Below are 25,501 nucleotides of genomic sequence, written 5' to 3'. Positions count from 1 at the left end.
TGTCTTTCTCTCTACCGACTGCAGCAAGTGGGGCCTCCGTTGTTTCCCAAGAACACTTAAGAATTAAATGACTCGTTCCACTTCCAATGTGCTCCATTACCTGTAATCAGCTGGTGACATCTGTACCTGTGTGGCTGGGGCAGAGCTCCTCTGGTGTGATGAGAACTATGCCATGAGGAGGGGTGAGACTTGGCCATAGCCATGACAGAGCCCCACAGGGTTTCGTTCACCACTCTCCATGGTCCACTGAGCAGCAGCTTCTTGAAGAGGTCTCGGAAGGATGATGCGGAGCAGCCCCAGGATGCGGAGCCAGCTGCCACTGCCGTTCGGATCACACTCACCCTCTTTGAGCCGGATCACAAACGTTGTCCTGAGTTTTTCTACCCAGATCTTCTGAAGAGTTGTCGAGGGAAAGTAAAAGGTGGTTCTTCGGGAGACAAGGTGAGCGTCCTTGTGGCCTGTGGAGACCTGTGTTGTAGCTGAAGGTCGTAGAACCATGGAATGGTTTGGTTTGGAAAGGACCTTAAGATCATCCAGTTCCAACCACTGCCATGGGCAGGGACACCTTCCACTAGAGCAGGTTGCTCCAAGCCCCTGTGTCCAACCTGGCCTTGAACACTGCCAGGGATGAGGCAGCCACAGCTTCCTGGCAACTGTGCAGTGCCTCAGCACCCTCACAGGGAAGAAATTCTTCCGTATATGTAACCTAAACTTCCCCTGTTTAAGTTTAAATCCCTTGTCCTATTGCTATAAGATTTGAAAGGCTTGTTCAGCAATGCTGTTGGAGTGTTCATTGAAGCTGGGAGGTGCTGGAGGTGGAAGGGTGGAGGGCCAGGCATCCTGCAGGCAGAAGAACTTGTATGCATGCAAGGGCTCTGTGTCAGGCAATACCATCTCACTCCTTTGCTTTGGCTGGAATTTCATTTCCCAGAGGGGGTGTTTTTTTCGCAGAGTGTGGGACATAATGCTCCTTTTGTTTGGAATTGCGTTAAAGTGATTTTTGGTACTTGCTAGCTGCCATGAGAAAAAGGAGAGATGCTTCCCTGGTATATGATTATGCCTTTCTAGGACCCTACTGTACTGCACGTGCAGGGGTTTTCTCTGAAGAGAAAGTTGTTTGGATTCTGCTTGGGTTTGCAAGTTCTCTTCTGAACTGTTTAGCAGTCAGTTCATGGTCCATGCTGCTTATTTTTGTGTTTTCTTTTGAGAGCTGGGAGAAGCAGAGACGGGTACAGAACAGGCTGAGAGAGCACCCACAGCATTGAGACACTCCCAGAGTCAGAGACTGTGTGGGCTGAAAGGGACCTTTAAAGCTCATCCAGTTCCAGCCCCCGCTGAAGTGATCAGGGACACCTTCCACTAGAGCAGGTTGCTCCAAGCCCGTGTGTCCAACCTGGCCTTGAACACTGCCAGGGATGAGGCAGCCACAGCTTCCTGGCAACTGTGCAGTGCCTCAGCACTGTGCCAGCGCCTCAGCACCCTCACAGGGAAGAGCTTCTGCCTAAGAGCTCATCTCAATCTCCCCTCTGTCAGGTTAAAGCCATTTTGCCCCTTGTCCTGTCCCTACAGGCCCTTGTCCAAAGCCCCTCTCCAGGTTTCCTGTAGCCCCTTTAGGCACTGGGAGCTGCTCTAAGGTCTCCCCTTAAGGAGCCCTCTCTTCTCGAGGCTGAACCAGCTGCTCCAGCCCTCACAGCTTCTCCGTGGCCTCCTCTGGACTGGCGCCAACAGCTCCACATCCCTGTTGTGCTGTTGCCCCAGAGCTGGATCAGGACTGCAGGGGGGCTCTCCCCAGAGTGCAGCAGAGGGGGACAATCCCCTCCCTGAACTGCTGCTCACGCTCTGGGGATGCAGCCCAGCACACGGAGGGTTCTGGGCTCAAGTGCTCACTGAAGCCGGGTCATGGGGAGCTGCTCATCGACCAACACCCCCAAGTCCTTCTCCTCAGGGCTGCTCCATCCAGTCTGCCCAGCCTGTGTTTGTGCTTGGGATGGCCCTGATCCAAGTGCAGGACCTTGCACTTGGCCTGGTAGAACTCCATGAGGTTCACATGGTCCCACCTCTCCAGCCTGTCCAGGTCCCTCTGGATCCCATCCCATCCCTTCCCTCCAGTGTGTCAGCTGCGGCACACAGCTCTTGCTGAGGGTGCACTTGTTCCCAGTGTCTGTGGTTAGTGAATATACTAAAGAATACTAAATACTGTACTGAAGGTTGATGTGTCTGGGCTTCACCTGGTTGCTCTGATTGCGATGGATTTACTGCATGGGGTTGTGGCAGCAGCGTGACGGGTTGATTGTGATGCTTTTGTCTCTTTTCTTTCTCCAGAAGAAAGACCTGGCTGATCCCTTTAATGACGATGAAAAGGAAAGGCATAAAGTAGAGGTTCTGGCAAGGAAGTTTGAAGAAAAATATGTACGTTTTTGTTCTTTATCTTCTGTTATCCCTTAGAATGGGCAGTGCTGTTTGGCTTTCAGCCTGTAGTATTTATTCCGTGGCCACTGGCTCCCACCTTCCTATTCTCTGGCAGTCCTGTTTCTTGCCTCGAAGCTGCTGGTTTTTTATTCCTTTTGTGTCTCAGGCCTGTGGTCCCCAAAAATAGTTCCACTACGTTCTTCAAGATGAGTCTGATGAAATTGAACAACCTTCTCACTTGTAGTGGCAAATAACTTACTGTGATTTATAAAATTTAATCTTCTTAGGCAAAAAAGAATTTCTAGGCCTGGTGGCTGTGGCATGATGCACTCTGTCAAGTCTCTAAGTTCAGTATGTGGTGAGTCTCCTGCCCTCAGGACAGCAGTGGCGGCATAGCCTGAGAGAAGCAGATCTGTCTTGCCTGTTTCCTCCCTGTTCCTCCCCTCTCTTTACTTCTGTAGGTGGCAATAAAACTAAGTTCTGCTTTACAGCTGGCACTTTGGATAGTGAGTTGTATTGTCTTGTGATACAAATCAGACATGGGTCACTCTCACATGCTTGATGTGTGTTGTTTGATGTCTGTAGTACCATGTTTGTATGGACTTTGTAGCAGTCTGGAAGAACATTCCATCCCTGCGCTGGCAGAAGTGTGGAAGGGGTACAGATCCAGTTCGACATTAAATCTGTTGACACATCAGCCTGTTGGGCAGCCCAGTATTTTGTTTCATCTGGCTGCATTGGTTTGGTTCTATGTGGCAAGGCCTAAACCTGAATTTACCATATCCTGAGGCTACAGCATGGTGGGAGTTTCTGCTGGTCTGGTTCTGCTGCTGATTGGAGCACAAAAGATCCTGTTCCCTTTCCTGTGCTGGAGCCAGTGTCAGTGTCCTGTGCCGGGGCTCTCCTGTGGGAATTGGGAAAGAGGCTGAACACTTTGGATCTGTTCTTGTTTAGGGTGGCAAGAGACGCAGGAAGGACCGGATTCAGGACTTGATTGACATGGGGTATGGATATGATGAGTCTGACTCCTTCATCGATAACTCCGAAGCGGTGAGGCTGGGGGCATCGGGAGGGTGGTTAAAGGTGCTGCTGGGGCTGAGCTGTCACCTGGCAGGAGCCAGAGCAGGGTGTGAGCCAGGAGCGTGCCAGGGCTGGGAACAGGAGATCCCAGGGGAATGGGAGATCCTGCGGGAATGGGAGATGCTGGGGGAAGCTCCCAGCAGGAGAACGCTGGTTACCAGGCATGTGCACAGCCCGTCTGTTCTTGGGGAGCACAAATCCTGCAGTTTGTTCTGTAGCTGAGCTGCTTACAGTGCTAATGGATTGTTCTGGTTTATTTCCAGTACGATGAGCTTGTTCCAGCTTCACTTACTACAAAATATGGAGGCTTTTACATCAACTCAGGAACGCTGCAGTTTCGCCAAGCATCTGAATCTGAAGATGACTATGTTAAAGAGAAGAAGAAGAAGTGTCCCAAGGTCAGCAAGGCACCTTTCTCGGTCGTTTCCTCTGTCAATGCTCAGAGGGTTTCATAGAATCACAGATTGGTTTGGGTTGAAGGAACCATAAAGCTCATTCAGTTCCAACCCCCTGCCATGGGCAGGGACACCTTCCACTCGACCAGGTTGCTCCAAGCCTGTCCAACCTGGCCTTGAATTTTTGCTGTATGTCCTGTGTGAATGGTGTGTGGACCTTCAAAGTAGGACAAGGCTTGTGAATTGGTGTGACAGAATAGGGATGAGCACTTGAAATCCCTTTTGTCCCTGTATTTGACAGTAAAGTGAAGGATGCCTGGTATACATTAGACTCTGGTGGTGGTGTCTGGTTCTGAGAGTAGAAATGATAGCAGGCCCCTGTCATAGTGACCGTGTGTGGGGTTTGGGTTCATGTATCCAGTGGGGAAGGAGCTGGTCTCCAATGCGTGGGCTCTGAGGGTGCCGAGAGCATTGTAGGAGATGCTTTGATTGTAACTTGGTTTTAACCATCTCTAGAAGCGGAAGTTGAAAGATGGAGGTGAAAAAATGAAGAAGAAGAAGAAAGATGATTCTTACGACAAGGAAAAGAAATCCAAGAAGTCCAAGTTTCCCAAAGCTGGGTAAGGAGAGGAGGGAGTGCTTGCTGCTGGACACCCTGCTTCAGGGTCACAGTGCCATTTGTCACACTGCAGCGGTACCTGTTGCAGTGCGGGTGGCCCGAGTGTGAGCAGTGGAACCAACAGCCCCTAACACCCCATTGTTCCAGAGTGGGTGACAAGAGGCAGGGGGATGAGGGAGGGGTGGTGGCCCGAGTGTGAGCATGGAAACCCCCAGCCCCTAACACCCCATTGTTCCAGAGTGGGTGACAAGAGGCAGGTGGATGAGGGAGGGAGCAGAGCTCCACAGCAATGGTGTGTGAGCACAAGGGGCACCACTGGAGCAGTGGTGACGTGTCCTGGAGCTCTGCTGAGGCACTGATGGTTGGCACAGGGATTGGAAAGCCTGAGGAGAAGGATAATGATTATAGGGACAAAACTGGGAGAGGAAAGGCAGGCAGGAAGGGCAGGAACTCAGAGCTGTATGAGAGTCAGGCTAGTGGGGAGGAAGAGGTTAGGCGGCTTTGGGTGAGCGTAGCAGAAAAGCAAGCTGTGTGTTGCTGCTCTTGCTGGCAATTGTTTGTACTCCTGCCCAAAGTATTTCTTGGGTGAGTGATTGTTTCTGTATTGTTTCTCTCCTGGCTATAAACCTGAGTGGTTATTTATCTTGAGTTCTTTGGTTCTGTTGCTTTTCTCTGCATGGCCTCTCTGATTCAATGTCTGTATATGTTGCTTTTGTCTCTTTTCCTACATTTTCCTCCTATCTTTTTCCTTCTTTTTTTATTGTTCTTTTGGATTTTCTTTTTTCCTGCATGTGTATGCTTTCTGGCAACACCAAACCACATCTGACATGGTACTGTCAGTGTATGATTCCTTCATAGTGAGCAGGGAAAAGGAATTTGCTCTCCTGATTTTAACAGGCAAAATGTATCAAGCTGTTATTATAAGAACTCACTCTTGCCTTAGTTCCTCTGCACTAGTTGTGCATTTCCCAATCTTCCATTCTGGAATAATGCATGTAGGTAAATAAGAGCATTGCTTGGTTGTGATGGTTCTAGCTCCATCACCTCTCTGCAGGGAGGAAGAACAGCCTTCTCTGAGCTGAACAAGCAGAGGGACCTTAAGAGCACCTTAAGAGGCAGTAGAATGCTTTTCCTGGTTGTTGCATTAAGAGACAAAACAATTTGGCAGAAAATAAACCCCCTTGCGTTCCAGCTGGTCCTCAGATGTTAGAAGGGCTGGGGACAGCTAGGCTTAGATTCTGAGTGATGCCTAATTTGCTACTATCAGTCTGGTCACATTCGATATATTGAACAATCATGATTCCGGATGCACTAATAGTGCACTGCACCTTCAGCCTCATCGTGCTCAGGAACGCGGCCACACTTAAAGGATTTGGTCGCGTTCAGTGAGAAAACTATTGCAATCGGCTACTTCAGCAGTGCTGTTTATTGAAGCTACAGATGCAGGTTCTTAACGGATTGCTGGTGATAAATACACTGTCTGCAAAAAGCACATGCAAATAATAGGGTTGTGAATTGTACAGAGGTGTGACAAAGTTATGAATAACACATGGCCTGGCTTCAAAATACAAAAGTAGAAAGCGGCTTTATATAGAGAGTCCTAATTTTCCCAGGAAAGCACTTGATACAGTGCAAGTCTTACCCAAAGGCGTCCCTATGGGGGGGGGGGGAAGAAAGGTCCAGCCCGTCAACCGATCGCAGGAGTCAAGGGTAATCTGCTGATGGAATCTTCCTTGACTTGTCCACGATGATGTCTTCCCTGATATTCCCCCTTCCTTGGGCCATTTTTATACTATTTTTCACCTTCAAGGTGGAGCTTGAGTGACTCTAGTAATACATACCTTTATTATTATTGGTGTAAAATTCTCTCGCTTTGCTTTTAAAGCTATATACCAAAAAGAATTCAAAGAGCATGCTCAAGGAGGGGTGGTCTCACCTTGGAGGCGGGTAGCATTGGAGATGGAGGTGTGTTTTTTGTATTAAAATGAAGCAAAGTTCGCACAAAGGACAACATTTTGTCAAAAGATGACAGACTGTTGGCTCAGGGTAGCAAGTGTGCAGCTTACCCGTCCTTATCAGTTTTTAGTACCACCTAGTTCCCATCTCTGCTTGTGTTATGACAGAGCTTGGCTGCAGGATCTCCACTCAGCCTGTCCACTGTGAAGCAGTGTTGCCACGGGAACCGCTGTGGGGTGGATTCCTTGCATACCAGCTGCAGTCGCACCTTACCCTGAAAGGCCGTTTAATTTATACCTTTCCATTACGTGTGAACAATGCTACATTTTCAAATACAAGTTTGATTTCTAAATCGTGCTCAGTAACGATTCCGCACTGGTCAAGGGGCTGAGCCTTCCCGAGGGATTGGTTCCTGTGGCTAAAACGAGCTGGGATGAAGGTCTCCTCCTTTCTGCCCCTTCATCTTGTATTCAGTTCCCTTTCCTCCTCTCTACTCTGTTTACAGCTTCACGGCATTAAATGCCAGTAAGGAGAAGAAGAAAAAGAAATACTCTGGAGCTCTTAGTGTCAAGGAGATGCTGAAGAGGTTTCAGAAGGAGAAGGATGCTCAGAAGAAAAAAGATGAAGAGCAGAAAGTGGCGACTCCTTCACCAGCAGAACCCCCAGCCCCAAGGGAGGCAGAGGCGATGGCTGACCCTTTGCTCTCACTCTTTGGCCATGCCAGTGACAATGACCTGCTTCAGGCAGCGACTGCCATGGATTCCTTAACTGACCTCGACCTGGAACGGCTCCTCAGCGAGTCCCCGGAAGGGAGCCCCTTTCCTGATGTGGAGGACGGGAGCGATCCTGCAGGGACGGGCTTGGAGCAGGATTTCAAGCAACCGCCCTCACTCCCAGACGGCCTCCCAGCCCCCTTGGAGAAACGCATCAAAGAACTGGCTCAGGTAGGGCAGGTCACTGTGGGGGCACTGGGATTGAGGGGTTACTGGAGGGGGACAGCTCAGCTGAGTTTGGGTGGCTTCCTCCGGCGTGGAATGGGGAGCATTCTCCAGCGGGGGTGTTCTGCAGTGCTGTGTGGGATCACACCTTTGTGTCTCCCAGGTTTCTCTTCTGGCCAAGCTGCTTTCTTAAACACCCACGTCAGGGAGTGTCAGATTCCTTGGCCTTGTTACCTGCTGAATGTAACACTCAATATCCCACCTGGCAGCATGGCGTTTTTACCTCTCCTGGCAAAGTATGGACCTGATGCCAGAGGTAATTTCCAAAGTCAATTGAAAATGAATTGACTTAAAATGCAAACTGAGGCTGAAGGACAAATTCCAGTGTAATGGTTTTAATGTGCTGTTGACAGTCTGGATGTTGTGTATGAAGTGGTGTGGGGTGTTCTCTGTGTGAAATGAGTGGGTGCAGCTGGAAAACATTACCTGTTCTGCAGTGTGAGAAGGCATGAGAAGCCCTGTAGATGGGGCTTGAGGATTTGTTAGAAGCATTTCCCATGTCATATGCAGGCAGATGCCTTCCTGAAACACAAGCTTCATAGCTGCATCACTGGCATTTTGGGTTCTTTACCCATCTTTAACATCTCAGTGTTGGGGTATTGTTTAGGGAGTGGAATATATTAATTTCTAGAAGGGTGCCACGTAGCTTCTCTTGCAGCTGGACTCCCGTGGTGCTCTCAGGCCTGTGTGGTGGTTTGTGTTCTGCCTCCCAGGGCACATGGATTTACAGCACCTGCTTCTTGAGCAGCTCTTACTTAATAACTCCTGTTACTAAAGATAAGCTGTTAGAGATCTGTGTTCTGCTGAGAAATAAGAAGTGTGTATAGTGGTGAGCTATGGAAGAGAAGGAGGAATTGAAGGAAGTATTGCCACAGCTTATAAAAGCAATGGTCTCTTCCTGGGTTTGTTTGCTGTTCAGCCTGTTAACAGAAAGCCCTGAAACAGCTGTTCCTGAACTACAGCTGAGTTGAAGGAGAATGTTATGGAGCCTCTCATGATATAAAGTAAATTATGTTGTTGCAAGATAGGCAAATAGCACACTACCCACAGATTTTCCTGCTGCCGTGCCTCTTGTTCGTGAACTGTGTATGTTAAGAAAAGAAACTATCGTGGAGAAATAAAGATTTAACAAACTGAAGCCACTGGTCAGTTAGGAATCTGAGCGGTAAGCTTTGTTGCAGGTGGGAAAGAAGAGGTGCCAGTCCTCTGTCTGAGGGAAAGGTCTCTTCATCCCAGCATGTGGGAGCATCTCCTGAGTTAAATGGAGCCTCCAGGCATTTCCTCTTCTACTTGGATTGATTTGACTTTAACCTTGTTGAGGATTCTCTTTAGCATTGAGCCTTCTCCTTTGATATCACAGCTATGTGTGACTGGCTGCTGACAGAGAGGAATGTGCCCCTTCTGGGCATAAATCAATCACTTCCTAGCCCAACCTTGGAGTCTTAAATCAGGGATTTAAGAATCAGGCCCTGCCCTTCTCTCCCAGTCTCCTTTCCCATGCAAGGAATCACTAACTTGATGTGGTGCCTTGTGGTCAATCACAGTTTTGTTTACAGCCCCACTCAGAAGAGTCTGAAAACTCTTGACATTTTTCTGCTATCTCATTCAGATCTTGGAATTATTCCCCCCTGGACGTGTTTTTCATGGGTGTGATGTTTGGACAGCACTGTGTGTGCTGCAGTCATAGCTCGGGAAGCTTCCTGAACACGATTTATTCATTATTTTATTTAGTTTCCATGGTGGTTTTGGGTATAACACATTCCCTAGGACTGCTGTTCTTTCTGTTGGTTTCTTGGCTTAGTGTCCAGATTGGGTTAGAAAGCCTGGGGATAAGTATCCCTGACTCTCATTCAACATGACTAGGATGGTCTTTCCTGTTCACGGGGAAGCTCTATAGTCACATTACTCAATCTAACAGCTCTAATGTGAAGTTATAACCGTGACCTCTAACTGCCCCTTCTCCCCATGAGAAGCATGCCAAAGATGCCAGTTGCCCCCAAGCTGTCTCCTTTGCCCCGTTCAATGGAGAAATCTTTATTCCAGTGTAGTGACTTGAGTGCGTCTGGACAGTTGAATCCAGAGTGGGAGGTCTGTGGGCAGGATGTGGTTTTACCAGTTCAGATGGCAGGGTTGGACTTGAACTGAGGAGGCAAAAAGGAAGGGACACAACCTCTCTTCTGCCTGTCCATGGTGGCAGCTTTTAGCTCATCTACAGCAGGTAGCTGGGGAGTTTGGTCAATAAAACTGTGCTCTGAAGTGGTTTAAAAACCACTAGATTATCATAGAACATGAGGTTGGAAGGGATTTCAAGGATCATCTGGCCCAACATTTCTAGGCAAAGCATGACCTAGACTGGGTGTCCCAGCACCCTGTCCAGCTGAATCTTAAAGGTGTCCAGTGTTGGGTAGTCACCATTTCCCTGGGGAATTTATTCCAGTGGCTGGTTGTTCTCACTGGGAAAAATTTCCCTTCTGTGTCCAGTCAGAATTTCCCCTGAAGTAACTTGTGCCCATCACCCCTCCTCTTTTTATGTGACTCCTTGTAGAAAGGGGGTCTCTGTCTTCTTTGTAGACACCCTTTAAATAGTGGAACATGGTGATAAGCTCTCCCCTGAGCCTTCTTTTCTCAGTGCTGAACAAGTCCAGCTCTCTCAGCCTTTCCACACATGCTTCCTTGGATCATCTTTGTGACCCTCCTCTGGATCCTCTCCAGCCTGTCCGTATTTTTTTTGTATATAGCAGGGGCCAAGACTGAGCACAGTATTCCAGGTGTGGCCTGACAAGCGCTGAGCAGAGTGGAATAATATCTTTATCTCTGCTGGTGATGCCCTTGCTGCTTGCTTGTGCATGTCTGTATCTGGGAACTGATGGTGCCTTGTGTTATTTCCTAATGTCCAGGCTGCCAGAGCTGCCGAGGGAGAAGGCAGACAGAGATTCTTCACTCAGGACATCAACAACATCATACTGGAGTAAGTGCTGCCCGGAGAGAAGAATGGGAAAGGAGGATATTAGGCAGAGCATTTTTGGTAAATTCAGGAGCAGGTTTAGCAGGAGTTGTGGGGTTCCTCCACACAGAACATGCCTAGAATAACATGAAAGTCTCCTGAAAGTGACTTTCAGGTGAAGCATGATGTATGTCTTAGGCAGGAGAATGTTGGAGGGACTATATCCAGGCCTTCTGGTCTCAAGATGATGCTTGATATCCATATACTTAAATTTGGTCATTTGACCTGTGACTGTAGCTTGATACAAGAACAGTAAATCTCTCCCTGTCAGAAATGTTCTTTGCTGTTGTAGTTATATGCAATATATTCATATGTAAGTTAATATGTATACATATATAAAATATATATTTTTATAACTGGGATACAGCTGCTCTGTTCAACTGGCTTTCTGTGCAAACTGGAGGAGCTCCATCACTGCTCTGTGTTCTTGAGTCCCTCAGTTACAGGATGCCAGTGTTGCTTCATGCAGTTGTTGATAATGGTTTCATTCTTCTACAAGTGCCCAGAGAAGGCTGCTGAATGCACACAGCTTTGAGATCGTCACAGGGTAATAATACTTACACAGAGACTTTAATTACATTAAGGTTTATCAAGGCACTTGGAGGGAATTGATGGAGGGAAATTTAGGAGTCTGTTTTCCTCATGTTTCTAGTGATGATTGCAACCCTTCAGCATTCCAGTGCTGACTGCACAAATAATCATCAGTTGTCAAACTGAAAACTTTAAGCACATTCAGAAGAGATTTATATTTGTATGACTGCTGTAGAATCAGTTACAGATTTTTACACTTGATGACGCTGAGAGGTGGCTTACAGAGCTGCTGTCCTAAGATACGTAACTGTGTAGATGGGTTTAGCACACAGTGACACCTCTAATCTTCTCTCTGGAAAGTAAGTTCAAGCCCGAAGGATAAAGTTTGGTTCTATATTCTCCTGAGTTAGATTGCTGTAGGTTCTGACATCAGCAGTGTGTACCTCTCATTTCATTGCCTGATGCTTCTGCACTTGAGTTGCCAGGAAGAGCTGCAGAATATGTGAGGCTGCTGACATCTTTTTGTTCCTTTTCAAGATCTTCTGAAACCAGATTAAAAGCCTTGGGACAAGGCTTTAAGTCTGTCATTTGAAAACCTGAAGAACCATCGTGCATGTGGCTTGTACTTTGTCCTTCTCTCCCTGCCTCCAGCTCTTCAGGTTGCATCAGGGCTGCATTTATGATGTGCAGAGAACCCCTGCCAGGTCCATGCTTAATGTTGTGTTTGTCTTGTTCCTCAGCATCGAGCTGCAGACCCGGGAGCTGAACAGCCAGATCCGGTCGGGGGTTTATGCCCACCTGGCTGCTTTCTTCCCCTGCAGCAAGGACACTCTGGTCAAGCGCGCCCGTAAGCTTTATCTCTATGAGCAGGTGAGTGGCTTTGGCAGCGCAGCCCCATCTTGTGTGCAAGTTACCCCTAATCTCTGGAGCACAGCTGTTGTCTGCCTTCTGTGGTGGGATGGTGCCCTCTAGCCAGCACGGTTCAGGCCCTGCATCTGGTGATGTGGATTTGGGACTGGGCAGGTTTTGACCTGCCAGGTTTTGGTGTCCTGGCTGGAAAATGTCATGCGGAACATCAGTCTGTTTGGTGATTGCTCTAGGGTGGTCGGTTGAAGGAACCTCTACAGAAGCTAAAGGAAGCCATTGGAAGGGCCATGCCAGAGCAGATGGCCAAGTACCAGGAGGAATGCCAAGCCCATACTCAGGCCAAGTTTGCCAAGTAAGCCCCTCATTTGCTTGTTGTCCATCTGCAGCTCTGCTCAGCAGGCTCCATGTCACCTGGAGGCTGCTCTCATGAAACTTGCAACCTATTTTTATTCTGTAGTCAAAAATTGCTGATGAGCATTAGTTGGCCTCATCAAGCTGTGTGTGATCTTTGTGCTACCCGTGGCAATGCCAACTGCAGCAGCAATGATGCGACCAGAATTTGGCTGGTGTTTCACTTCTGAGGGGTGTGCCTTTAGGAACATGGCAGTCTGAGAAGAGGAAGGCTGGGTTAGTCCCATGGTCTCTATTTCACAATAGTGGGAGATTTCTTAACCTTGAGCACTTGGCTTTGCTTGCAACCAAAGCAAGAGATTTGGGCCCTCTTTCCATGTGTGTGTTACCATTGACTACTGAGACCGCTGAACAGTGTTGTTCAGAGATACTTAACCCTTTCCTTGAACCTCCAGGACAATGACTTCCACATTGTCTCCATTTTAGAATGCTGGAAGAGGAAAAGGACAAAGAGCAGCGAGACCGAGTTTGTTCTGAGGATGAAGAGGATGAAGAAAAGGGAGGGAAGCGTGCTGTGGGACCACGAAAGAAGTTTCAGTGGAATGATGAAATCAGGTTTGCATAATTTAGATACTAAATGAACCTGTGACTTGTCTTACTCTGTGCAGTTGGAAGTGGAGTGTGTTGGTATCTGCATCTTGTTTTCAGAGCAGTGCTGATCATCTGTAGTAAGTCAGCTTGGAGGTTTGTGGCAGACTGTGCTCTTTATGGAAGCCAATGATTAAATCTCACCCTTATATATGTTGAAAATTCAGCTGATTTCAGGCACAGGCCATCTCTGATTGAAGTGCAAAGAACCCCCTGTGCAGAGGCCGAAAGAGAGGGATAGATCTTTGGGAAAAGAAGGAACTTTGCTGAATTGCTGAAATCCTACAGACTAGACTCTGACCAAGACCTGATTCCAGCTGTGAAAGCAGTTACAGCTCCTCGGGATTGCTGCCCCTGGTGCCCAGGCCTCTGACAAGAGAGTGCTGGGAGAAGGGAAGAGCGACAAAGGATAATGAGACTCAATTCTGCTGTCCTTTTCGTCTGCTTCTGTAACAAATTGGGATGCTGCTCTGTAGATGGCTGAGTCATTTGGAACAAAGCAAGCTTTGCTTCGTGCCTTCTCATTGCCTCTCAGTACAGAGGTCAGCAGAGAGATTCAGTTCTGTGGTTGTTAGTGCCACAGTTACAGGTGTCACTGGTTGTGTCACTGGTTTAGTACCTCTGCTGGTTCAGGACATTAAAATGGGAAAGGGTAGTATGGTTCTTCTGGCCTGGCACATGGATGTGTGTGCACACATGGAGCAGGGAATGCGCCTTTCCCTTCCTCCTTTCTTGTGGAGGCAGCACAGGGTTGGTTTAACTGAAGCAAGGTGTCATGCAGACCCAGGCATGCCTTGGTGTGGTTGTCCAGCCCTGGATAAGCAGAATGACATCCAACTGGGGCACTTAATCCATGTAACTGTATTTGAAATCTTCCTGTTCTTCAGGGAGCTGCTTTGCCACTTGGTGAAGATTAAGTTGGATGGTTATGACCCTGACAAGAATAAGGCTCAGTCTCTAGAGGATTATGTGAAGACCTTCCTAGATGGAGAGGTGAAGCCCCTTTGGCCAAAAGGCTGGATGCAGGCCAGGTGAGCAAGAATCAAGTTGTACCCAGGGATTCCTTGTTCTGAGGGACCTCAGAAGGTCCTGCCCCTGCTCAGAGAATGGATAGCTTCAAAGTTAGATCAGAGTCCTCAGGGCCTTGTCCTGTGGAGTTCTGGAGATCTCCATGAGTGGACATTACCACAGCATCTCTGGGCCTCTGTTCCAGTACTAAATCACTCTTCTTGAAATCTTTTCTTGCTTCTGCTCGGAATTCCCCTTGCTGTACTGCACTGAATGTTCCCTCTTTTTGCTTCTGACACTCTTGAGAAAGATCTGGCTCCATCTTCTTCATGGCTCCCTGCATCCCACACTCTTCAGCTAGTGGAAGACTGCCTTTAGATCCCTCCTTGGTCTTCACATTTTCCAGACTAAGCAAACCAGTTCCCTCCACCTCTCCTTGTCTGTCACATGTCCCTGTTCCTCAGCCATCACAGTGGCTCTGGGCTATCTCTAGTTTGTCAACATCTGTCTTATATTGTGGGGACCCTGAAACTGGATGTTGTATCCAGATGTGACCTCACAAGTGCTAAACAGAGGGGAGTAAGTGCTTGAACTGCGGGCTGTGCTCTTGTCTAATACCTGCCAGTATACAGTTTGCTTTCAGCAGTACACCGTTGCAGCAGTGGCTCATGTTCAACTTGTCCACCAGGACCCTTGGGTCCTTCTATGCACCTCCAGCTCCTTTTCTGCAGGGCTGTTACAGAGCCAGTTGGTGCCCAGCCCATGTTGCTGCCTGGGGTTATTCCATCCTAGATACAGGTCTTTGCCTTTGGCTTTGTTGAACTTCACAACATCTGTGTTGCCCCTTTCTCCAGCCTGTCAGGGTCCCTGTGAACAGCAGCTCAGCCCTCCAACATATTCTTCCCTCTCCCTCTGTTTTCACATCACCCCCAAGCTTACTGAGAGTGCAGCCATGTTGTAGTCCAGGTTGTAAATGACTGTTGAGTAGTCTTGGCCCCCATATTGACCTCTGATGGATGCCACTGGTGGTGACAAGTTACAAGGTAGAACTGGGGCTGAGGTGAGGCTGACTGGCCTGTGGTTTCTTGACTCTGTATTACAAAGTCACTCTGTCACTTTGTAATCTGTCTCACAAAGGATACATTTTTCAGACTCTTTGGGAAGTTTTCCCTATAGTATTCCCAAAAGAAAGCAAAGCAGAAAGTTTTAGGGGCTTATGGGCTTGTACTGGACACATCAGAGAGTCAACAGAGTATGTAGGAATTTAGTGTGGTTTTCTTTACCTTATCTGGTGTCTTTGCTGCTGTTTCCTGCTCTTTCATACCCTCCATCGTCCATGCCATTGAGCTAGCAGTTGCAGAGGGTCATTGTGGGACTGTCCTCAGTTCCTGGCCTGCTTTGGTTTGCTCCATACTTTTAAAGAAGGGACAACTGTACGGTCTTACTGATGGAAGCTCCATCTCTTTGCATTTAAAGAGCCTTGTCATCTTCTGCTGAATTTGCTTTTTGGGTTTCATGGGGGCTAAAGGAAGAAGTAGGTACCAGTTCTTAAGAGCAGTGAGTAGCATGTTACAGATGTGTCTGGAAAAGTCCATGGCCATTTATTGCAGGTGCACATGCACATGATTTACATAATGTGCATGGTGGTAGTGTGGTGGTGTAGTGTATGGAAGCGGAATGATGGCACTAGGAAGTGGGTAGAGATTCCTACTTAGTTAATGATGTTACTGGCCTGAGGATCTGAGCTTGCCAAGTTTGAAAGACTCTTTTCTTTGAATAAAAGGGAATTAAAGTCTTTCACCCTTAGTTTGTAGGTGAAGTGTTTAGGCATAGAGGTGCTCACCTCGAACTCTGTAGAAGGGCCTTCCAGTGAAGTTAACTACAGAATGACTGAACAAAACCAGTTTTCCTGGTGGTTTTCCAGTGGCCCAAGGACAATGTTTTTTCTTGCTGGGGTTTGATGGAGTTAGACTTGATGATCTATACGGGCCTCTTCCAGCTTAAGATATTCTATGATTTGTGGTTTAAAGTCAGGGTAGACTGATAGCCACATGGAAGGGGAGAGGAGGGACTGGCAACACTAAGAGAGCTGTGAGCTGCTTTATGGATGAGTCAGCTTGAGTCACTGTCATCACATCGTAGAAGCTCATCTTTAAGAGGAACCTGAAGATGGACAGGGTAGCAACTTTGCCTATGAGTTCAGAAAGGCTCTGCCATGCTTTCTCAGCTAGCACAAAAGGTGACTGAAAGACTATAAGGCTAAAATTAGCTTACTTTTTAAAACAGAAAGGATGGCAAAAGGCTTTGTCAAGCAGCAGATGGGAAATGTATTCCACATGCCAGTTCTGAAGGTGTATTTATAAGCATCTCACCCTGACAGCTGAGTGACAGCTGGTTTAGGTGAAATAGTGTGTGTGAGATCCTGGTTTACTTGGCCTCAGTGATAAAGGGGTTTGGCTGAAGCTCTGTTTATTGATGGTGGTTAGTCAGTTGTTACAGAGATGGTGGTGCTGATTGAAGAAGTCACCTTGGCTGTTTGCTGGGGATGTGAAGGCAGCAGAGATGCAGCATGTGGAGGCTTCTCATCCATGTTATTTGAGGCAGGGGAAGGTAACCTTACTCCCTTGAAGTTGGTGAAGAGCTCTTGTATGATCTGCCAGCTCTTGGGTGATCCATGGCAGCAATAATGCCCAGCTTGAATGACTGTGCTGCCTCTCCATTTGGCTGTCAGCTTTTCAAGCTGGCAGAGCTTCTTCCTTAGTTATTGACCAACAACTGCCTTAATGGCCTTTCCAGCGCCTACAAGCATAGCTCCAGAGAGGGAATTGTGTGGGGGAGTTCAGGAGGATCTTCCTTGAAAAGGGGTGAATACCTGTTTGCTCTCTGTGATTTTAATTTCACCAAGTCCCCTGCTGTACTGTGCAGCTCTGTCTCCAGTGATCCCAGCTGCTCTACTGGGTCTTGCTGGATATCACTTCTCATTGCTCTCTTCCCTTCTTAGGACACTGTTTAAGGAGAGCAGGCGTGTACATGGACACCTCACATCAGTCCTGTGAGTATCGTGCAGCATTCCTTTGGAGTGATAACTGGTGAACTCCGTTCCCTGGGGCTTGGGTGGATCACACAGGAGCACCAGAGCTTGCTTGACTCCCATCAAATAGTTTGGCGCTGCTTCATTTGGGGAGGTCTAGGAAGGGTAGTTGTTTGTGTGTGACATCTCCCAACAACAGCCTTCCTGAAGTAATTTAGCCTTACAGTAAGCTCAAAGAGAAGAATGTTGAAGCCAGGTTGCCTCCTGGCCTTGTTCAGCAGACTGGAGTCTCTGCTAGTCCCTGGGAGGCAGATGAAGGTAAAATTGAGTGTGGTGCAAACAGTGTGATTATTGCTGCCTGTTCAGTCACTCTGATTCTGGATTCCCTCTTTCTTGTTGCCTGGTTGAAGGAGGGGTGCAATGAGCTCAAGGTAGTGAAGATGGGTGCAACAGGCTTGTGGGTGGCAAACCAAGAGTGCCCTCAGAATCCAGCGGGGCAAGTGCTTTAATGCCATGGATCTTGCTATAATAGGTGATGATACGGACTTAGGCTGATGTCTGTTGGACAGACGGTCCTGTTCTTGGCACTGGATAAGTGAGGGGAAGTGTGAGGAACAGTAGGAAATAGTGTAGAGTCATCCTTCCCTCAGCCGTACCATTACAGCAGTTCAGGGATGCCTTGTACCAGAGATTGCATCTGACCAGACCAAGTGTTCTATTTTCTGTGAATTTGGCAGATGCTTTTTCATCCTTGACTTCTTCTGAGAACCTTAAAGAAATGTGTAACTTTGCTCCAAACTAGTCTCTGGATCAGTTTCTCTCTGGGTATTGCTGTAGTTAGGCCAGCAGTGGGTTCCTGCAGTAGCTTGGAGCCCTGGAGCTGGTGCAGGATGTGTCTGAGTGTTTTCACTGCTCTGCTGCTGTTTCAAGACTCTGCTCCGCTCCCTAATTCATTTCCCTGTGTGAGAGTCGGGGCTTCCTAGAGCAGCAACCAAATGTGATGTGGTTTTGAATCCTAGCAACCTGAGATGCTGCCTCTGTTCTCTTGTTTCTTTGCAAAAGCCTCAATGGATCATCACTAACAGGGCCCAAGTGTGCTGCCTCATAGGATTCTTCCCTGTGGGCATTCAGTGAAACTGTGTTTTTTTTTGCTTCCCTCAAAACAGGTCAAAGAAGAAAGTTATAGCTTCTACTAAGGTGAAAGTGAAGGTGAGTTCTTTGTTTTCTGGTTCTTATAGTTGACATATACCAAGAGTCAAGTGACTGCTATCTTAAATCCTATATTTGCACTATGTATGTATACATTAGATACAACGAATTTTTACTGTGAAATAAATCTAGTCAGTATTGGCCTTGAAAAAACAACTAAAGAGCAGCTAAAATTGATGGCAGCAACAGCTGTGAGGGAGGCAGGTGGGCACAGAACATGCTTATCCTGCCTTTTATCCCCAAACCAGGATCCCTTCTGTTTCCAGCAGGAAACCTTGCTTCTGTCCTGACTCTACCTTCTCTTGTGACTTTTGTTCCAGGAATCTTCCTGCAAGCCAGATAAAAAGATGTCAGTTTCTGTTCCTTCGATGCACTCGAGCAGCACCTTAGCTCTGTCTTCAGAGCCCCAGGGAGGAGCTCTGGGCATCAGTGCCCAAACCAGAGAACTCTTGTCCCTTGGGACAGCCCAGGCAGCCAGCAGCACTGGCACTCCTGCTACCTTCATGGATGACTCCTTGGATGAGGACTTAATTCATAATCCCACTTCCTCCCTCGAAGCAGTCTCTAAGGAACTGGCTGTGCTGAACAGCAGAGCAGGAGGGAGTCCTGACTTTACTCTTCCTGGAGCTCCAAAAGCTCCACCAGAGAAGATCCCATCCTCAGAGGAGAAGAGGACGTTTCCAAAGTCCAACCCTTCCCCTACATCATCCTCTGGTTCCCTCCAGTCTCCTCTAAACTTCCTGGCTGAGCAGGCCCTGGCATTGGGCCAGTCTTCTCAAGACAAAAAGACAGAGAACTCTAATTACAAAGAGATCTCCTGCCAGGCCTCCCCCAGCAAAATCCTTCCTGATGTACACCAGGCTAAACAGAAACACCACAGCCTGGTCCGGCCAGGCCACGGCTCTCAGACCTCTACACCAGTGCCAGCTTCTCAGGTGAAGGTCTTTCACTCAGGCAGCCAGCTACAGAAAACATTCACCTCCCCAGCTCCATTTGTCAAACTGCAGAATCCCAAGTCCTCCTCCCCACTGCCCCAACGCTCCCTCCTCCAGCAGGTCAAGTCATCAACCAAAGCTCAGAGCTTCCATTCCTCTGCATCACCAGGCAGCACCCAAAACTCCAGCAGCTCCCACAAGAGCCCAGGCTCATCCTCATCATCTCTCAGCTACACAGGAAAGCACTCGAGTAGCTCTAGCTCATCAGGACAATCTTACAAATCGCCCTTTGTTTCTGGTTCTCTCTCCAAGCACGGAGCTTCTTCCAGCAGCTCCTCATCTGGAGCTTCTACAAACCAGGGCTGCTCCTCTGGGAGCTTGCTGCCCGGCGTGCAGACCCCTTCCTCGGGCCAGGTGTCCAGCCGCCCATCCTCAAGCTCCTCGGTGAAGAAGACGCCTGTATCACAGAAGCTGACTCTGGTGGCACCTCCGGGAGGTTCAAACGGAGATTCTAGTGGGGGCACTCAAGGGGTGGCCAAGTTGCTGACCTCCTCCCTCAAGCCAGCTGTTGTTAGCAGCACCGCATCTTCTACCTCTGTGCCGGTAAGCAGGGCTGTGCTGGGCCAGCCTTGAGCCAGGGGAGCGCGTGGCGTTGTGTCAGGCACCTCCTCCTTTGTTCAGACCTGCTGTAAAGCAGTGACTTCAGAAGAATTTCCTGAAATTCCTGACTGACTGTCTGGATCTTGGCTGCTTAGGCTGGGAAGTCCTGGCCTTTGCCAGGGGCTTGCACTCCACAGTTCCAGCTTTCATTTTCAGCTCAAGCTAACTACTAAGCAAAATACCTTCCAGACTGCAGTTTTTGCATAGGCTGTGGATTGTTCCTGCCCTGACTTTGAGACTTCCAGGACCAGTAGAGCTCCCATTTGGGTCAGGAGGAAGTGCAGTAGGGCAAGTCACCACGAGAGCTAGAAATCATTGCATAAACTAAAATGATAATGATCAGTTTGCTGTGAATTCGGTCTGCAAGCTTGACCCTCCTTAAATTATTGCAAGTAATTGTAGTGTTATTGCCATGTTTTTCATGGCTGACCTATAGAATAAATAATCTCTGATTCTGGGCTATGAACTCGAATCCCTGCCCAACTTCGGTGGTTCTCTCTGTCCACTTCCTGTTGCTCCCCTATTACTCCAGTAAGCTACTGAAGTGATATTTGGAATTGAGCTCAGTGGCTAACTGCGGAACTCGGGGTCTGACAGTTCATGAGGTTATAATGTCTCCTGAAGGACTCCTGGGTTACCTCTACAGACTCATGTTCTTCAGCCGTTGGATTTAATGGTATAAGTGCCTTAATTTTCACCTACAGTAAAAAAGGAATCATAGAATCAAGCAAGTTGGAAAAGACCTTTTAAGGTCATCAAGTCTAACCATTCCCGAGCACTGCCAAGGCCACCACTAACCCATATCACTGAGGGCCTCATCTGCACTGTTTGTGAACATGTCTGGGGACAGTGACTCCACCACTGCCCTGGGCAGTCTGTTCCAATGCACCACCCTTTGGGGAAGAAATTGCTCCTAATATCCAGTCTAAACCTCCCCTGTGCAGCTCGAGGCCATTCCTAATGCTGCCGTATTAATTTTTTTGTTGGCTGTTCATACCTGCCTATGGTAGCACATGGAAAGGGCTGAGCAATTAATGCATGTATTTAAATGGGTCTGAAACCCATATGCTGCTCAGCCCATGTACCTTGATTGTTACTGAGATAGAGAGCTGAAAAGCACTCCCCTGCGGTGTCCTCAACCTTCTGGGGTGCAGGGATCCACCAAACCTTGGTGCCCTGAGTTACCAGCAGTGATCTGTTGCCAAAAGGGAGTAGGAAGCATCCTCCCTGGAACTCGCAGGCTTTTCCTCTGCCTAATGGAGACACAGTTCCAGAGTAAGGAAGCGGGAGTTTAATCCAGTACAGTCCCATTCAGAAGACCATAGATAGCATCCAGCAGCTGGATTGCCAGCGTCCTGGGCATATCCAGGGTTGGCAGCTCTTGGGCTCTGGCTGGGAAGGTGCTTCTTGCAAGGAGGAATTCTTGAGCACTCCATGTTTTGCAGATCTTTAAGTATGGATGATGCTATGCCTTGGCTTTTCCACTCCTGACTGACCTTTTCTGTTGCTTTTCAGAAAGGAACTAGTGGAGCTGTGCTGCTAACAAGTTCTTCCTCCTTAAGTGTACTGGCTCCATCCTACAAGTCCAGCAATCCAAAGCTGCCAGCTGCCCTGAGCTCCACTCCGTTAGGTATTATCTCTCCTATTCATTCCTTCCCTCTTCATGTCATCTCCTTCAGTTCAGACTCCTCCCCAAAAGCAGGAGTATCAAAAGATGCAATAGTTACGGGACCTGCTCCAGGAACTTTCCACCATGGCCTTGGCCACAGTGAGTATCCTCCTGGTCACGTGTGTGTGTTACTTGTGCCTGTGCTGTCAAATAACATGCCACCAGTGCTCTGCTGCAGACCATGGCAGACCAACCCACCTCTCTTGCTGTTGCTTTGTGCATTTGTATCTCCAGCAGTTGCATTTGGAGAACCTCTGGCACATCCCTGTAGCTAACCCAGAAATCCCAACAGCTGGAAGCTGAGCTATAGGTAGCTCTTCTGCTCATTTCTGTCTTCAGTGTGTATTTGTTCCTGTTTTCCCCTGTCCTTTCTTTGTTTTTCTCTCTAGGTCTTCTAGCTGGCTTGCACTCCAGCCCCCACCATGCCGCGCCACTCCCACACTCTGCCCTGTCCACTCATTTACCACAGAGCTTGCCAGGTAACTTGTCAGTCGGTCGTGTTGTCTCCTGCCTCCTGAGCCGTCCTCTGTCTCAGCAGATGGTTCCTCTAGGGGTGAAAGCAAAGTGGTTGTCGGGCCAGCATGGTTGTCACTAGAGCAAATGGCCTTCCCGAGGTCCTGTTTCGTTAGCCAGGGCAAACTCGGGCATTTCTGGAATGAGGAGCCCGCGGTGCTTACAGCAAGTGTTGGTTCCTGGAGGTGCTCAGGAGGTACTTTGCTGCTTGTGTTGTGGTGAAGAATTATCCAGCCAGGATTAAAGCTGTGAAGTTTATGCATAGTCTGCCAGGACTGCTCAGGAGTGAATATTTGGGTTCTGTAGAGTTGTTTTTTTTACTGGTGGCCTACATAAAATGTGTCAGAGCAGAATGCCCTGTGTCTGCACTGAGCTAATTGCCAGCATCAACTTTGCACCAAGTTTGTGGTGTAGGTGGAGATTGCTTTACTTGGTGTTGACAATGGGGTGATTTTACCATTAAGCCTGAGTGTGATGCCTGCAGAAGCAATGCATAAACCGAGACTTACCCGAAGAACACCTTCTCTGCTTGTAAATGGAGTCCTGCCTGGTGGGCTGTGCTCATGTATAAATAAGCGGCACCGTGGAGGAAGGAGGGACGTAAGGGGGATCCATGCAGCACTTGGTAAATTGAAATGCAGGGCCAGCACATTGGGTTTATCTGCTTCAGGGAGTTGCTTTCCCCGTTGGTAATCACTATTTCTGCTTTCTTGATCAAGTGTTCTTCAGCACTTCAGTGCAGTTCAGTGCTGCTGTCTTAGTGCCTGCTCCTGTTGGATTGTCTCCCTGGGGAATACGGGCCTGATTTAGGAGTGGATGTGCTACTGCTACGTTAGATGTGCTGGAGTTCAGGTGGCCTCCCACGGCCAGCATGGGCTAAAATGCCCTCGACTGTGGAGCTGCTCTTTGCTGAAGAAAGAAGCGAGTGCTGTGCACTGGGGAGATGAAAAGAATTTGTTGTCTTTGCTTCTTTGGCTGAAGTTGGTCTCAGGTGGGTTTGTTATGCTGCTCCAGTGTGGTAGAGCAGAAGTAGCAGCTACTAGCAGCAATCACTGGTGTGACAGCCCCTTCCTGATTGTAAATTCAGTTACTTGAGATTGAGATGGTTGATTTCAGTTAGAACATGGCTTGTGAAATGTATTCTGTGTCACTGAGGAGTTTTTTGTCCCATTACCTGAGTTTAGAGTGGTTACTTCACTGTTGCTTACAGGGCTTCTAATAAAAGAACTTCTTGATGGCCTCCTGCTCTTTAGCAGGATGTAGTGCCAGAAGCTTTGAGTAGACGAAAGGTGACTAGAATAAGTGAAGAAAACCAGATCATTGAGAGAACTGTAGCATGGACCCACCTTCTTACTGGGTGGTCTCTCATAAAGATTAGAGATCGAGCCTCATGCTGTTATCTCTGGGAATATTACCAGTCGTGGTGGTCTGGAGAAGAACACAGTCGATACTGAAGCAACCACCATAATCTTAAAATGTATTAATTTATATTGTGGCATAAACTGTGCCTGGCTGCATAAGCAGGTGGCCAGAGCCACATTGCTCTGTCTGAAAGCTGTGAGTATTCCGGTGTGTTGGGAGGTTGCTACAAATGCAGTACAAATGCTGATGTATCACATGAAAATGCTTTTATGAGCATTCATCACATGGCACCCGAGCAAGGAGCAGTCAGTGCTTGCTTGTGTGTTGTCTCTGCTGCTGGGGGAGGTGCTTGTGTGCTGGTGCCGTGGTGATGGTTCTGACTACTTGCTTCAGAAACGTGACAGGCTGGGGCTGAGCTCTTGCATGGAATGGACTGTCCCTGTCCTGGAAAAGAAGCTGTTGCTACGCTGCTCAGTGCTGCTGCCGCTTAACCATACATCTCAATATGCCCATTTGTTGATCATTGATGGTACTTAAATTACTCATGGAAAACTTCTGCTTCCTTAAACTTCCTTCCTTTTCCTCTCTTCAGTGCATTTTCTCTTTCTCCTCCACTTCTGTTCCTTTATGGTACTTCAGTGGTTATGTTCCTATTTCCTGTTGCTATTAGTGGGGACCTAAAGGCTTCACTACAGCAAAGGTGTACTAATGGTGTTATTTCAAACCACCTTTAGATGCAAGGCAGCCAGTACCACATATTTCTAGTTTGTTGGATGGGGAGACATGGTAGGGTGGCTTTTAGAGAAGGGCGTAGGGTAGCTATCAACCAGCAATCTGAATCTATGATGTGGTGCCTTTGCTGAGAGGTCACAGGAGACCCTCAGTGCTTCCCATGTCCCTAACTCAGATGCAGAGACAGGGCTGCTCCCACTTGTGAGATGCCTCCAGGCACATCCTCTTATCCCAGTTCATTGGAGCTGAAAGGGAGATGGAGGTCTTTCTGTGCAGAGGGATCTGGCTGCCCCAGCTGCACACAGCTCCGTGGAGCTGATGCTCAATCCCCTTCCCACTTGGTTTTCTTTTCTTTCAGATGCTTCTCAGCTTCATGGCAAAGGGTCCAATACTCAGCAGCGCAAGTTGTGACGTCTGCAAGAAGGGGAGCTACAGCACGCATAGGATAAAGCCAAGAGGAACAGGTCACGGACTTTGGATACCAGCTGTGTCTTTGAGGTTTTTTCCTTTCTTTCTTTCTTTTTTCCCTCATGACAACTGGAGACTGAACCACAATGAGTTGCTCATTGGTGTGTTGGCTCGGAGGCGCTCAGAGCTAAGCCCCACACAAGGGCTGCCTTGAGCCATGCCCTAATGAGAGATGCATTTTGTAGCACTGTTTTATCGCTGCTGCCCTTCACGCATTCCCTGGCACTGGCAGGAGCTGGAACTCGCAGGGAGACATGGGTGGCTTAGCTTCTTGCAGGGGATTCTTGCCCACCTCTGTCTGTATCTGCCAAGTACCTCCAAGTCCAGTTACCTCCTTGGTCTCCCAGTGGAGGGTATGGAAGGTGCTTCTTTCTTCTGCTTTGGATTTACTTGGATAATTCTAGCACTGCCAGTGCTTTCTGAAGACATTTGAGAACTGTTCAATTGTACTATAAAACACTGCTACAGTTCATTGGAGGACTTAACGTTTCCTGTGTGGTGAATCTAATGAACCACCTGATGTTCCCCTCTGGAGGAGAAGGAAGACTCTTTAGAGAGACATTTTCAGATGCAGTCATTGACTTTGGGAATTCTACTTCTTTCGGGTTTTGGATTTTTTTTCCTCCAAAGGGATGCTTTTTTCCTGCTCAGTTTTATCCTCATTACCATTGAATGCATTGGATTGATTGGGACACTTCTCAGCATGTCACATGTATAGGAAGATATAATTCCAGTGCCTTTTATGGTGGAGCAAGAATGGACTAGCGACACACATTTCAACCCTATTTTGTGTGCTCCTTAACCCTTTTTTAATCATTCTGTATTTAAAATGTATTCTGTTTATTTAATAGAGCTTTTTATGGTTGCACATCAAAAAAGAAAAAAACAAAAACCTGCACTGTCTGGACTCCAGTGGTGTCCTGGTGCCTGTGAACACAGCACCAAACCCAGCAAGAACACCAGTTTGTAGTTGAGGACGTGCAGGTGGGTTCCAGACCCTCCCCTAAAGCCATTCTTTCCTAGGGTCGCCAGTTAGGATCTCTTTGGTGGGCAGAG

The 25,501-nt window shown here is 48.0% G+C and overlaps 1 protein-coding gene across 1 annotated transcript; it reads left to right on the top strand.

Annotated features, from left to right (window-relative positions):
• Positions 1-201: 201 nt before the first annotated feature.
• Positions 202-24,388, top strand: UBN1 (ubinuclein 1). The gene is made up of 17 exons (XM_010017130.1): positions 202-441; positions 2,323-2,409; positions 3,364-3,459; positions 3,753-3,887; positions 4,401-4,504; positions 6,965-7,403; positions 10,355-10,425; positions 11,733-11,862; positions 12,093-12,211; positions 12,697-12,825; positions 13,746-13,889; positions 16,868-16,918; positions 18,064-18,106; positions 18,427-19,644; positions 21,217-21,469; positions 21,760-21,849; positions 24,336-24,388. The coding sequence occupies exons 1-17, from the start codon at positions 202-204 to the stop codon at positions 24,386-24,388; spliced, it is 3,402 nt and encodes a 1,133-aa protein (XP_010015432.1).
• The last annotated feature ends 1,113 nt before the right edge of the window (positions 24,389-25,501 follow it).

The sequence above is a fragment of the Nestor notabilis genome, unplaced genomic scaffold, assembly GCF_000696875.1.
Source record: "Nestor notabilis isolate BGI_N333 unplaced genomic scaffold, ASM69687v1 scaffold1916, whole genome shotgun sequence".
NCBI classification, from domain to species: Eukaryota; Metazoa; Chordata; class Aves; order Psittaciformes; family Psittacidae; genus Nestor; species Nestor notabilis.
The sequence above is the reverse complement of the archived record's forward strand: the minus strand, read 5'-3'. Positions and strand labels throughout refer to the sequence as shown.